At 41.6% G+C, this 13,604-nt stretch overlaps 1 protein-coding gene across 1 annotated transcript in view; it reads left to right on the forward strand.

The window, feature by feature from the left end:
- The window catches only part of GALNT10 (polypeptide N-acetylgalactosaminyltransferase 10), a 90,765-nt gene that overhangs the window by 37,219 nt on the left and 39,942 nt on the right, over nucleotides 1-13,604 (forward strand). Inside the window, exons 2-4 of the mRNA XM_052816629.1 lie at nucleotides 5,162-5,264; nucleotides 6,134-6,272; nucleotides 10,425-10,591. Of these exons, the coding sequence (XP_052672589.1) occupies nucleotides 5,162-5,264; nucleotides 6,134-6,272; nucleotides 10,425-10,591 (409 nt within the window). The remainder of the gene's footprint in view (nucleotides 1-5,161; nucleotides 5,265-6,133; nucleotides 6,273-10,424; nucleotides 10,592-13,604) is intronic.

A 13,604-nucleotide genomic window follows, 5' to 3' on the forward strand; every position in this document is an offset into this window, starting at 1 on the left:
CCCAAGACCAAAAAAGCTCCAGAACGCAGCATGTCTGTCATGACCATCTGCAGCTATGTCTACCCTTCAAGATTCTAAAAGCCACTTAGAGAGGTATGTGGATCCAACAGAGATTAATGTTGTGTTTTATCTTCTGTGAATCTCATTTGGCTTTAGTTGTACAGGGCAGTAACATCATGAGCACTACAAGCAGAGGAACAGATAACGAGTCACCCCACACAGTCTTCATTTTATTTTGCCAGTGCCAACATGAAGAAAAGTGGGTCCTTGTAAGTCTCCAAGACTGAGAGCTGTACAGCGCCTGTTCCTGAGGGCTTAAGGTTCAATAACTCTTATTCCATGTGCCTCCAAAGTCCAACACTACAGTTCAGAAAGGTCTGAATAACTGATGCATGTACTCCATAGTTTCCCCTCTTAATTTAAAGTTTGCAAATTACTGAAGTTTTTTCTCTTGGCATGTGTGGCCTTGACAGGGTTTAGCTTAGATCAGCTCAAAGATGTTTTTGAGAGTAAATTTATTTGGGACTGAGAGAAGTAATACATCTATCTACCAGACTTTCTGCTGTCTGCCTGTCTGATTTGGGCTCTGTACATAATACAGTGGCAGTGTCTGTAATTTTTTTTCTTTTTTTTCTTTAACAGCACTGGAGGATGGCATGCTACTGCCTGCTTTTACTCAGTATCGCAGCATTTAAATTGCTTGCGTTGGGTTGTTGCTTGCTCTGAGGGTATTTAAATGCACGTTGCTGACCACTCTGAAGAATAGCTTGAAGCTGTGCAGAAAATTTACTTCCCTGTTCACTTTATCCTATATTGAGCACACAAATACAAGGGCAGTTCCAGCCCAGAGCCTGGGGGTGCTCACCATGAGCAGGGATGGCTGGAACTGCTTTTCAATGGCTTTTAGGTTGCTGCTTGGCCCGATGAGCATTGGCTGCTTTGGTGGTACAGCTTTGTAATGGTGTGAGATGCCCCTCCTGAAACAGCCGATAGCCCAGTGGTGTGGCTTCCCTCTGGAGGATGCTGGAGATGGTGTGAGTCCTTTAGGGTATACTTCGAACTTGTCTCCCATCTCTTGAAAGCTGTTGTGGAGGGCAGCTCAAGATCCATCCCGTTAGCGTATGTCAAAAGGAGAGCAATCCACACAGGTACCTGCAGCAGTGTATCTTCTAAGGGATGTTTTCAGACTGGAGTTCAGAGGGAAGGGGGGTGCCTCTGCAATTCTAGTTTAATTTGCCTGAGTCCCAAGAAGAGGTGGGATTTAAAACACTCTTACCAGTGCCCTGTTAGGCAGCTTGGGTGTCTTTTTGCTAGTGGGTCTCTTTTTTCCTCTTTTTCTCCAGAGTGCCTGACTTCCCCTGGTCACTTCATAAGGGCTTGGCATAGGGTGCTGAGTTACCATGTGCACAGTGGGTGTCATGAGGCTCAGAGTTGCACTGTGTATTTCGCCTTTTAGATCTAGTCCCTAGACACTCTTGCAGTGCTCTCCTCTTCAGTGGTGAGTGGGATTTCTAGAGTAACTGCCGATAGGGGGTTTACACGTGTTGAATAGCAGCAAATGGCAGAAGGGATAGTGGCATTGTAAATGATTCTCCTGGTGTGCTCATTCAGTCCAGAGTGCTATAAACAAGAGACAAAAGAGACTTAAAATATTGAGGTTTCAGAGTTGCCAGTTGTTCCTGTGCCCAGTATGGCACTTGTGCACAAGCCTAGTGCTCAGAAAGTTGGCAAAACTCTCCTGGCAAGAAGGTGCTCTGGTCTGCAAGAGCTTTCCAGGACTTTTCCTGGCAGGGGAGTATGCTGGAGAGGAAACTGTCCAGTGAGCAGGCCTGGCAAAGCCGGGATCTTGCAAAACAGAGGCAAAAATCTCACAGAATGGTAGTGTGCTCTGTGGGCTATCTAGTGGGGATGATCAGGAGGGTGGCATGTTGTCTGAAAAATTAGAAACCACTGTGGTGACCAGAAAGTAGACGTGCTGGACTGCTGCAGTAGCACAAGGTAGCTGCTTCATGGTGCTGAAAATTTGATCAGTTTTACACCAAGAATAACGAAGCTGCCACTTCTACTGTCTGTCTGTCACACAGCTGTCATCCAGACCTGCTCACATTAGCCGGCACGAGCTAGCAAAAGTCAGGTAGAGTTTGCATAAATTATTTGTGTGAACATTAGGTCAGACAGAGCCGTGGGTAGATGCTGAAGTTGGGTTTGCCTGTCCCTTGCCCATGCCATGCCCCGGCTCACTGCACCCCGAGGAAGCATCTCAAACCACCTCTGCTTGCACCCACTATGCAAAAGCAGCAGCAACCGCCTGTGGTGGAGCAAACATTAGGTTTCTGGCTGGTGTTAGCATATACCCTGTATGTTTTTCAAGGTGCTCTGTGATCACGTTGCTGACACCAGCCTCAAATTGACCCAAGGACTAGCTGCATGCTTAGTTTTTCCCCAGAAGTGCTGTTGTCCACTGTGTTCAGTTTGCCCTCCCAGTGCTTTCTTGCACATTTGGTTCCTGGCTCACACATTCATCTTGACAGTTAAAAGTACTTTTTCATTATCAGCAGGTAGAAATTCACATAAGAACAGTGGTGTTTAATGGGATGGCTAGAAAACCACAAGGCAGGTTGACCAATTCAGTTTGATATTTATTTCTGGTGAGTTCAGCTGAGCCCTTCCAGAAAGGGAGAACATGGTTCTTCACCCCAACTCTGCTGCTCTGGAGCTGCACTTACCTTTTCCTGCATGATGGGAATTGGTGAGGCTTTTGCAGTGCCTCTCGTGAAACCCTTTTCCCTCAGCAAATGTAGATCTTCAATACGTGCAGTCAGAGGTGAACTGAAGACATTGGATTGCTGGTGGCGATCTTAATTTTATGTCCTGGTAGGTCCAGAGTAAAATTCAGGAAGGTACACTACCAATTTCTGTATTTGAACAGAAGTAAGGATTTAGAAGAGTGGAGTTCATGTGCTAAAGGGACAGTAATTAACAACATAAAAATGAGCTATTGCTTTTGATTCATATAGCTTCATCAGGGTGGAAAATAAAAGAACAGATAACAAAGATGAAGAAAATTAAGGTATCATGGGATAAATGGAAGAAATCAAGTACACCATCTAAATATAACTCTACTGGGATTTTTCTCAGTGGTCACTTTTCTTCTGGGTGTAACTGACCTTTCCTGGTAACCAGCCTTTTCTGGCAGGTGTCTGGTTTTCACCACTGTTAATTGCATCCTGTAGTATGGTCCTGCTCTTCCCATGCTGCCCTGAGAGTTCCTTTCCCTCCATCTTCCTGCATCATAAGTATTTTTCAGAGAATATCCTTGTTAGCTCCAGGTGGCACAAGTGGAGGTTCCTTAATACTTGTTCACATCGTGAACTAGCTATGTGACTGACTTCTTGTCCAGCCTAAGTGCCCATCAGCTCTCCTTCAGTGAAAATGAAATTAAATTGCAGGGACCAGGAAGGCAAATGCTCTGAGTATTGATGTTAGTTAATTGAAATGTATAACTGAGTGTCTGGTTTCATGGATGAAACTTGGTTTCTGCCAGCTATGTTACCACCTGCAAAATGTCAAGAAGCTGAGTGTAAATCATTTTATGATCTGTGATTGAAAGGATCTAGATTGATTTAAAATCTCTTATGTGTGTGTGTGGGGGGGGAGTTCTAATAGTTCACAGGGCAGCTTTTAATCAGATTGAGCTCTATTACTTTTAGACCACTGGTTTATTAGCCTTTGGCATGGTAATGCAACTGGCACAACTCAAGGTTTTCATGCAGTTCCTTTGCTAAGGGTTACCACCCATAACAGAGCAGGTGGAATAGAGCATGTACCCACATTCAGCTGCTCTAGTTCACTTTGACATCTTAGCTGAAACCTGTCTCCACTGATGGTTTTGTAAGCTCATACACTGGACTCCCTTCCTGCTGACTGTTGCAGAAGAGGTGTGATGCAATGGGGATAATCTGCAAAACCTTCACAGCAAGGTTCACTAGAGTTTATCTGTCAGACTGCAGTGAGGTGAACTGCATCAGCTGAAGTCTAGTGCCTTGGAATAACAAGTAAAATGTCCAAATGTCCTCTTTTCCCAAGACAAATCTAGGCATGAAAACAAAGAGTTTGTAATTTAACTAGTCAGGCAAATGATGTCTGTGTCCCAGATGCCAAAGATGCCTGATAACCCTGCAAGGTTACTATGCCAACCGTTGCTTTTTGGTGGTTGTTTGGTTTGATTGACCCATTAGTGAGACTTTAAACCTCTTGCCCTTGAAGGAGGGAAGCTTTTTTTTTTTTCTTTCGAGGAAGTTCTACCCTGTGGAGTACTCTCTGCAGGTCATGAGGAATTAAAAGGAAAAACCTCTAAGTTCTTTGTGTAACTACTTCTGCAGTAACGATGCTACAAATGACTTACGTTTATACTCTACCAGCATATTACTACATAATTGAAAACTCATTCTCAGAGAAGATGTTCTCTTCTTGACCCTAAAACCTACTTAAATATATTTTGGGGTTTTTTTTTTTCCCCCTTGGATTTTGGGGGTGTCAGTGTTTGAGAGGTATCATGGTTTTCTTTCCACACACCATAGTCTCTTTGATCCTGAATTTACCCCATCCTTTGGTAACTTGTTTCCAAAGCAGCCATTGCTTTTGAATTTCAGGAACATCATCCTGAAAAGATGAGCTCTAATTGGGTTCAGTGCAGGCTCATGCCTTGTGTAAAATTTGCTTTTAAGTTGAGCAGCAAGGGTCTTAATAAATGACCTTTTAAATCTTATTTTGATTTTATTCAGGTATAGTAGTGTGCTCATTAATAATGATCCGGCAATAGGTCTCCCATTACAGCTTTTTTGTTAATTAAATAGGATGTAAGATGTATTGGATGTTTTCAAAATGAAACTAGGAGTTTTTAATAGATTCCCTGATTAAGAATACTGGTCTGCATACATGATGGCGCCCTGAAAAAAAATCACTTAACAGCTATAGATAAAGTACTGTTCCGAGGCAAGCAAAACTTGCTTCCTCCCTCAACCCTTTTAGGTAAAAACTACTTGCTTGTGATGGTCTTACCTTAAGGAAGATGTTTAATCTCCTCTTACAGGAATGGGAGGCTGTTAAGGAAAGGTTTCATGTGTTGTGTATTTAATATATCCAATCTTTTGTTTAAAAGGCATCATATGTGAGGCAAAAGAAAGACCCTTACTTTGGTGTCGGACAAAGGAAAAAGGACTGGCATAACAAAGAAGCTATAAGGAGAGACTCTGAGCGTGTAGGTATGTAAGATTACTATTAAAATGTTTTAATACAGATTGTAATTTAGTATGATATTATTTTGTAGGCTGAGTGCAGAACAGCATGTTCAACTTCAGGGTCAAGATGATGTTCTTGATGTGAGGCAGCAGTTACTGTGTGTTAATCCCAGTTAAAGCCTTTCTCCCCAGCTCCATAATAACTGTTTTGAGGTGAAAATTTATTGGTAACATCTTGATATTTTTAGGATAGGTGCAGTATTGATTTTTAAAAAACTTACCAAAAAATGTGTGCCTGTACCTCTCCCAAAAATGGGAGACCTGGAAAGGAAGAAGAGGGATAAGAAAAATGTTCTAGATTGTAACATTCATGCAAGTTTTATTCCATGGTTCAGGGTTTTGTCTTGCATTGCATAAAAGGGCCCATTTTTAACATCACAGCTTTACACTGGCGTGTCTGCAAGGGCTCTGCCTCCTCTGTGCAAGAGCTCAGGTTGTTAAATATACATATCCATCTGTGCTGGAAAAAGCAACAGTGATGAGGTATTCAAACCATATGTATTCTTCCTGCAGTGAAAAAAAAAAAAAAACAACAACCACACTCTATAGATCCTCCATGGTGTTGCCATAGCCCCTTCATCTGACGTTAGAAGGAAGGCTTCTAACTTCTACAATTTGCACAGCTAAGTGGTTTGTAGCAAAACTGCTTATCAAATAAAATAGTTAGGTTGACATGGTTGATCCAGTGCTAAATGCGACATAGAGCACAATACTAATGAAGGAATTTTCAAAGGGCTATATGACTGCTGCTTTTTTGATATATGGATTACATTCTGGCCAGTTAAGCACCAATTAGTAGTAATGATGCATGTTTGCTTTCTGTCTATCTATAGGAAATGGAGAACAGGGAAAACCTTACCCAATGACTGATGCAGAGCGAGTGGACCAGGCATACAGAGAAAATGGCTTTAATATCTTTGTGAGTGATAAAATTTCTCTGAATCGTTCCCTTCCAGACATCAGACATCCAAAGTGAGTATATAGTTTGCATTTCTACGAGTGAAGGTTTACAAGCCCTATAAATTACCACGTCGGCAGGAGCATGCTTTTTTTTTATTATGGACTCTTGTACCTTTGTTCATCACACACAGTCCTTTCACAGCTGGGTCCTGTCTCTTTAATAAAGGACAGTGTATAGTAATTGCAGTGGTAAACAGGAGACCAAATCTGGGGAAAAAAATCCCCTTTTGATTCTAAAAGACTTAAAATTACCAAAAACTTGCAGCCCTGCGCGGAAGAGATCTTGAACTTAACCCAGAGGTGGCTACTTCCTTCACCTCTCGCAATGTGACAGTTCAGTTCCTGAGCCCACTGACACAGCCAGCAGCATTTAGCAACTAATAAGGTGGAGCTATTTCTTTCTGTAGTGGAAACTGATGTAAATGTTTGACTCGGTTGACAAGAGTCCTAAGTGTACCCAGGTGATGACTTTATCACTAAACACCTGTCCAGTTCTTATGTTGGCCACTAGCTGGAAATGACCATGAAATGCTCAGGAGGTGAACAAGATTTGAGTAGCTCCACTCAACTACGTATGAAGAGTTTTATCAGAAATCCTTCCAATTTATGGATTAGTTTCTTAGACATCTTCCTAGTAAAAAACCTCCTCAGGGTTTACGAGTAGAAACTAGTTCCAATTGAATGCTGGCTTTTGAGTTCATCTATTTTTGGACATTATCCCTTAGGATGGTGTCAAACTGGATTTTGTGCAAGCCAGAAGGAGTTTTTCTTTAGCAAAAGTGCTTCAGTTAGGACTTAACCCTTGTTTATACAAAGCTGAGAGGTTTTTAAATACTGTTTGTGTGGTTCTAATCTGAAAGCAGTTAGACATTTGAATGGAAGCTTGTGTAAAGCCATTTTTATCACAATTTAGTGAATCTGAATTCAACATCTACTTTATTCATGAGATATAATTTCCAGAAGTCAGGTTTTATAATTTGTTAGCTGCACATTTGAGAGATTACCTCTTCAGCTGTCACAGCAAACTAATCAAATACACTGGCTTGACACCCTTTCTCAATATATACTCATAAACCAGCGTAGTGAGTATAGCTCCATAAATATTTTAGGCATGCAGCTGAAATGTTCAAACATAGAGATAAATCAGGTAACTGAAGATGCTTGTTGATCAGCCCATACTCAAGTTCTAGGAAATACAGTTTGAGTTTGCTAACCTAAATTATACCTGGCCTCCATTTATAGGGGCTGCCATGGGCTCTGAGAATTTAAACATCAGACAATGCCAGTATTTCCTCAGCTGAGGATTCAATATATCACCTCACATTCCCCATTGTTTCCCAGAGTTGCTGACTCTTCGTTGCTAATTCTACTACTTAAACTTTTTTAAAATATGAAATTTCTAACTCCAGTCCCCAGTTAAAATTAGTAAGTGAAGTGTCTGGGTCACCAACAACTTAAGCTGTGATTAATGATGCTGCTGCAGCTGGTTTGCTTGTTGCTTGACACATCCTTTCTCCCACCGTAGTGAGTTATAGTTGTGGAGGTCTCAAGGAGAGGATAAACAGTGTGTGTGTAATGGATGCTAGGATTAGCTGGGCAGGGAGTGGGGTTACATATAATGGAGATTTGCAGTAAAGGAATTCACGACTGAAAAGGTCTGTTGTGCATTCCCTGTGCCCATTAAAAAAAGATATACTTGAAATGGTATGGTTTGTTATGGTTATTTGGGAGGTTGATGAGGGCAATTTATAAAAAAGTTAGACTGAGATGGAGTCCATAAAGAGCATTCTAGAAAGAAGGGAGCCGTGTTTTAGAGCACTTGCTTTACCTTGTCTTCTACACGTGGTAAGAGATAATAGAGACTTTGTCGTTTGGAGATGTGCCCGCAGACAGTGGGGAGTGTAAGGAGAAAGTGAACTGGGCAAAGATGCGGCAACTGTCCTGTCTTAAGCATCGGGGCCCCAGCTGGGATTCTTCCCAACAGCTGGCCTGGCTGGGGAAGGACAAAGAAGCAGCCAATGTGTTTGCTGCCTTCTGAGATGGTTTGTGTGGACCTCTATATACCAAATAGTGCGTCACCTCTGCTTTCTGTTAATCGTGGGAATCGAGGGGCTGGGGGAGGGCATGTACTGGATCTGCCTGGTACACACATACGATTGTTTCAACAGTCATGTCTTCCCCTGCTAACATTTCCTTTAAGTGCTTCTGGGTTTTTTAATATTAAATACTAATTTTGCAGGTCTTGTAAAGCAATTGTAGATGTGGTAGCTGGAGGGAAACAATTTTTCTCCATGCTTAATGGTTAAACTTAATAGCTAAAGTTCCCCACTTGTTAAAGTTAGAAAATGAGAATTCCAGTTTAAGAAGAGTTAGAAGAGACTTGGGCGCTCTTGTTTCATATTGGAACAGAATTATAGCTAGTAGCTATCTCGGAAGAAGGTTAAGATTGCAATGCCAAGGGCTGGATGAAAGCAGTCCATGCAGCTTTATCTTGCATCTGTGCATTTCAGCCATAGCCTGCAAGGTCTTGGCAGCATCCCCAGACAATTCATTAGACCCAGAATAAGCTACTGTCCTTTCACGCAGGCACCAGAGTAACTTCCTGTAACCACAGATTTATTGAGCTTGTATAGCATAGGTGCATCCTTCTCCATTCCCTGGGAAAGGTACCAGGAAAAAGCTGCCACTGCCAGCATTCCCATCTGTCCTTCCGGGGAACAGCGAGGGAATTACTGTGTGCGTGCACGCACTGCATTGTACAGGTAGTGAAAGCCTCGCTGAGTGCCTGACAGGAGAGAGTCTGCAAATCAGCCCTGGTGCAGGCTGTGCAAGACGTCTGGTGGTGTGGCAAGGCGGGCAGCGGAGTATGACCTCCCTCCCCTGCTAGTGGAAAGAGGGCAGCCTACCCTGCTAGCAATGTCATTAATATATTCTAAAAATCTCTATTCACGTAGCCACTTCTGTTTTGCACTGGACATGTGAGGTTCTAGGAATGTAATAGATTTCTGTCCCCTAGTGAACAGCTACTGGGTGTTTTTTAACTACAATTGTTCGCTGTATGACCGTAGGTGTTACCTGTTTAACAAGGTTCAAACTCCACTTAGGGCCACACCTGCAGGAAAATAAAGACTGCACTTATTGCTGCAGTTTGAATTTTCTTCATTAAGCTACCTTGTAAACACCTGCACAAGGCAAGAAAGCATTACCCCTATTTTAAAATTAAGGTGATTAATGCTGTGGGGAAATACCCCCAGATTCAAGGGGTCCATGTGGGGTCTCTGCAGACCTAACTCTCTAGCTTTATCCAAGTTCTGCAGTGCTTTGTGTTCAAAGCCCAGCCTTCTTCATTTCTGTCTGCAGAACTGATCCCAGGTGTCAAACTAGACTTGCTGAAAAATGGGGAAGACAAGATTGATTATTTAGGAAAAGTATGATTTGAATAATTGTCCAGCATGACAAAGGAAGCCTTTGGTAGAGGTTGGAGGTTGATCTGTTACTGAGAGAGGTGGGTTTCTTTATTGAGCAGTTCTTACCATGCAATTATGCTGTCTCTTCTGTGTACTGTTCACAATGTCTTGAACTTCTGGGACTGTTTAGGGAAGGTGCTGTCACACAAAATCCTTACTTCCTGCACATTTTGTTTAAAAAATTTGGATGACAGTTATATAGGTGATTAGAGTGCTTTGCTTCTCTGAAAACTGGGAATAAGTGAGCTAAACCAATGTACTGATAATGCCTAGAAGAGATACATTCAACTTCTTGAAACAACTTCGTAGAAATTCCTCTTCCTTGTGATCTTTGAGGTATAAGGACAGGGAAAACAAGTATTTTAGAGACTTCTGTATCTTAAGCTATAACTGAAGTTACCTTTAAAAGCAGCTTCAGCACCTAATAGATCCTTCTGACTTTCTGTGTTGCTAAGTGTCACTGGTCATTAGCAGTCCTCACTTCATACGGAATTTTTTTTTTTTTTTTTTTTTTTTTTCCCCAGGTAAACTAGATCAGGTCAACACTGGCTTGATAATGCCTGAAAGTTGGTGGGTTTTTTCAGGCACTTTGCATCAATTTGAGGAGTAAAGAATGAAATAAGTTACTTGATGGTAATTAATATGGAAGTGCTGGAGGGTTTGGCACCGCCTTTTGACTTGCTCTATCTATGTCCAGCTGCAAGAATAAGCTGTACCTGGAGAAGCTTCCGAACACTAGTGTGATAATACCGTTCCACAACGAAGGATGGTCCTCTCTCCTCCGGACAGTGCACAGTGTCTTAAACCGCTCCCCTCCTGAGCTGATAGCAGAGATAGTGCTGGTGGATGACTTCAGTGACAGAGGTATGATAATTTGTACATAACATCTCCACCATGTTTACCTACCTGTGCTTACCTACTTAAGGGATCAATGAACTTGCAGATACATGTCTGATGACTTGAGGTTTTTTACTTGCCAACAGCAGAGCTCAGGTGAACCTTGCTCCCGTACATTTGAAAGGCCAAAAGTCTAGCAAAAAAACTCATGTTCCATATTCAGTTTGTGCTGGTTTAGCTGCTGATGGCATGGGGTATCCTGCGTTTTGGACAATGTGAATAAACAGGGAAGCTGGTTTTAATGTTCTGCTAAGGGCCTGTGTAGCCCTTAACATTTAAACCCAGGGTTAAATGTTTGACTCTTGGAATAAAAATTAAAAGAAAAAAAAAAAGAGGGGGGGAATAGCTCACTCCTCACATTCTGCGTTTTTTTTTTTTTTTTTTTCTAGACACAGAAAATGGTAAAAGAAGCCTTGATAAAAGGTTTCCACCCGGCACTGCCTATGATTTGGCTTACTTTTCTCCTGAATTCTGTGCTCCTGAAAAGTAAATCTGCAACATCCAAAACTTTGACTGCTCTTGCTTGCTGACTTGCTTGCAACTGCACTCCTTATTTTGTGCTGCACTGTCAGGAGTAGTCATTTTGGATTGGGTTTAAGTGCTACGTGCAAAGAAGTGTAGTTGCTGGCGTAACACATCACCACAAATGAAACAATCACTTGTGATTGCAGAAGCAATATCTAGATGTAGTTGCTGAATTTACTTGTTCTGTAGCAGAAAGGAAAGCCATCTTTTTCTCTGAACCATTTAAACGCTGTATGATATAAATGAAGCTAGACTTTGTCTTGTAGTTTTCACCCTTGCTATGGTAGAAAAGGCAATCTAGCGAAGGAGGAATGAATGCCTGTATCATGTAGACATTGCATAGCTAGAAAGATCACATGGGAAGTCCTCTGAAGTAGCTGGAGTTCTCCTGTCTTGAAGAGGGTACAGTGACTTTAAGGGGTTATGATCAGATCTAGCAACTGTATTTTCTCCTTTAAAATACAAAGACTATTTAGGTTTATGAGCTGCAGAGTTCAAGAGTCCTGCCACTGAAATTACTCAGCTAGGGGAAAAGAGCTCTCTACACAGATACTAAAGGATACACCTCCAAAAATCTGACACGTAGGAAGCTCCTAAAATGAGCTGGGAAACAAGCTTGTGAGTATTTTGTGTTCTAACCTATACTGACTTTCAAATAAGCACTACCTAACAGCCATAGTATTTGTTCTAAAGTACGTCTCTAATTAGTCTGCAAGGCATGCTGGTTTGAACAAATCAATGTTATATGAAATAAGTATTTCTTTAGAGGATTTTCAGACTAAGCTGGGGAGAAAAAAAACACACCCTCCTAACAAGGTCTCTTTATTGCTACTCAGTCTAAAAGCAAATTAGACAAGCTCATGCTGTAACCACAGCTGAATTGTACAAACAAGTTTCTTTTGAGAAAAGTGGAAGTAATGAAATCTGGTTTCCTGTGGATCTATTTTCCCTGTTCTCTAGATGTGCCCTTCTGACCAGGCAAAAGAGAGCACTCCTGGCTCTCTCACCCCTACACCTCATCAGACTGTACTCATGCTGTTTGTCCAGCTCGCTCTTGCTCTCTTCCACCTGTCTCTGATAAGATGCAAGCCCTTCTCCGTCAGTCATCCATCTTTCATACAAAGGTTGCAAAAGTAGCTGAGATTTAACTTGTGTGCAGCATCTATTTATAGATGAATATAGGAGACTACTGATGTTGGACAGTGAGCTAAATTGTCAAGGGAAGAGAATGACACACAGGCAAAGGGAGTGCTAATAACAACGTTGTTTGTTTTTTTTTTTTTAATTAAAAACAATGTTTTCCTCTAGCTCAGTTGATCTATGCATGTTGGAACAATTACTGGTTAGGATGAAACATTTTTCCTTTACTGCTGTCCATTCTGTATCCGCACTGTAGCGTTTCCTGCTGCCTGCTGCTCCTTTTTCCAGTCGGCGTTCTTCCTTAACCACACTGGGGTTGACTTCCACACCCCTCCCTAGGTTTAAAGAGATCCTTAGTCTTCAGGAGACTGTTAAGTCCTAAACATGTGACCTTGACTTGAAAAGGCTGCTGGTTACCAATTTCTGGTTTTAATTTATCCATTGTATGTATTTAAAAAAACCACAAACACTTCAACCCAATACCTGAGAATTGATAATTTAACGCGTCAAACTGAACTGCATGAAGGAGCAGAGGCTCCAGGAAAACTTTTACTTTGTGTGTTGTATGTTTGAAAAGGGCACATTCTGGGATTTGGAACTGTTAGGCCGCTGTTGTGGTTATCTGTTTCTTATGAGTAAATTGGGCAGGTGATAAAAACCCTGTGTCCAAGCTGATGATCATCACTACTGTGCCACAGAACTGTGAACAGTAAAAGGAATGAGGAGAGATTTCTTCATTTTCTTTGAAAATCATCAATTATTAGTCCTCTGCATGGTCTGCAAGGCAGAATGCTGTGCTTCTGTTTCAAATGCCAGTCCCACAAATTTGTAACAGCATCTTTCTTTTAAAATTGTAGAATCACTGTTGGACGTAGTGATAGTAGAAGCCACATTTGAGATCAGAGAGGCATAGTAAGAACAGTAAATGTCAGCTTCTTCCCCAAAGAGATCAGTAAATAGTCATCATAAACTCCAGTGAAAAGCAAAAGATGAAAAGGATAATTGCTCAATAAAAATCTATTATTAATTTTTTTATCGAGAGGTTACCCTGGCAAGATAAAATATCAGACGTACTCTGCTGTACCTCATGATGGCCTTTCACTTGAGGGGTGTCTAAACAGACCTCTAGCACTTTAATAACTCTTTAAAAAGTCTAACCTTCAAGAACTTGGCTTTCCCTGGCAAGGAGACTAAATCCCTCTTGCTAGCATTTCTTGTGTACTGACCTGTGTTGGGGTTAAACGTACTGGGCTTTGCCGATCTGCCCTTGAGGTTCTGTTAGCGTTGCTTTCTTGTTCTGCCATTGCACTGGTTT

This window comes from Harpia harpyja, chromosome 20 (assembly GCF_026419915.1).
Source record: "Harpia harpyja isolate bHarHar1 chromosome 20, bHarHar1 primary haplotype, whole genome shotgun sequence".
Classification (NCBI taxonomy): Eukaryota; Metazoa; Chordata; class Aves; order Accipitriformes; family Accipitridae; genus Harpia; species Harpia harpyja.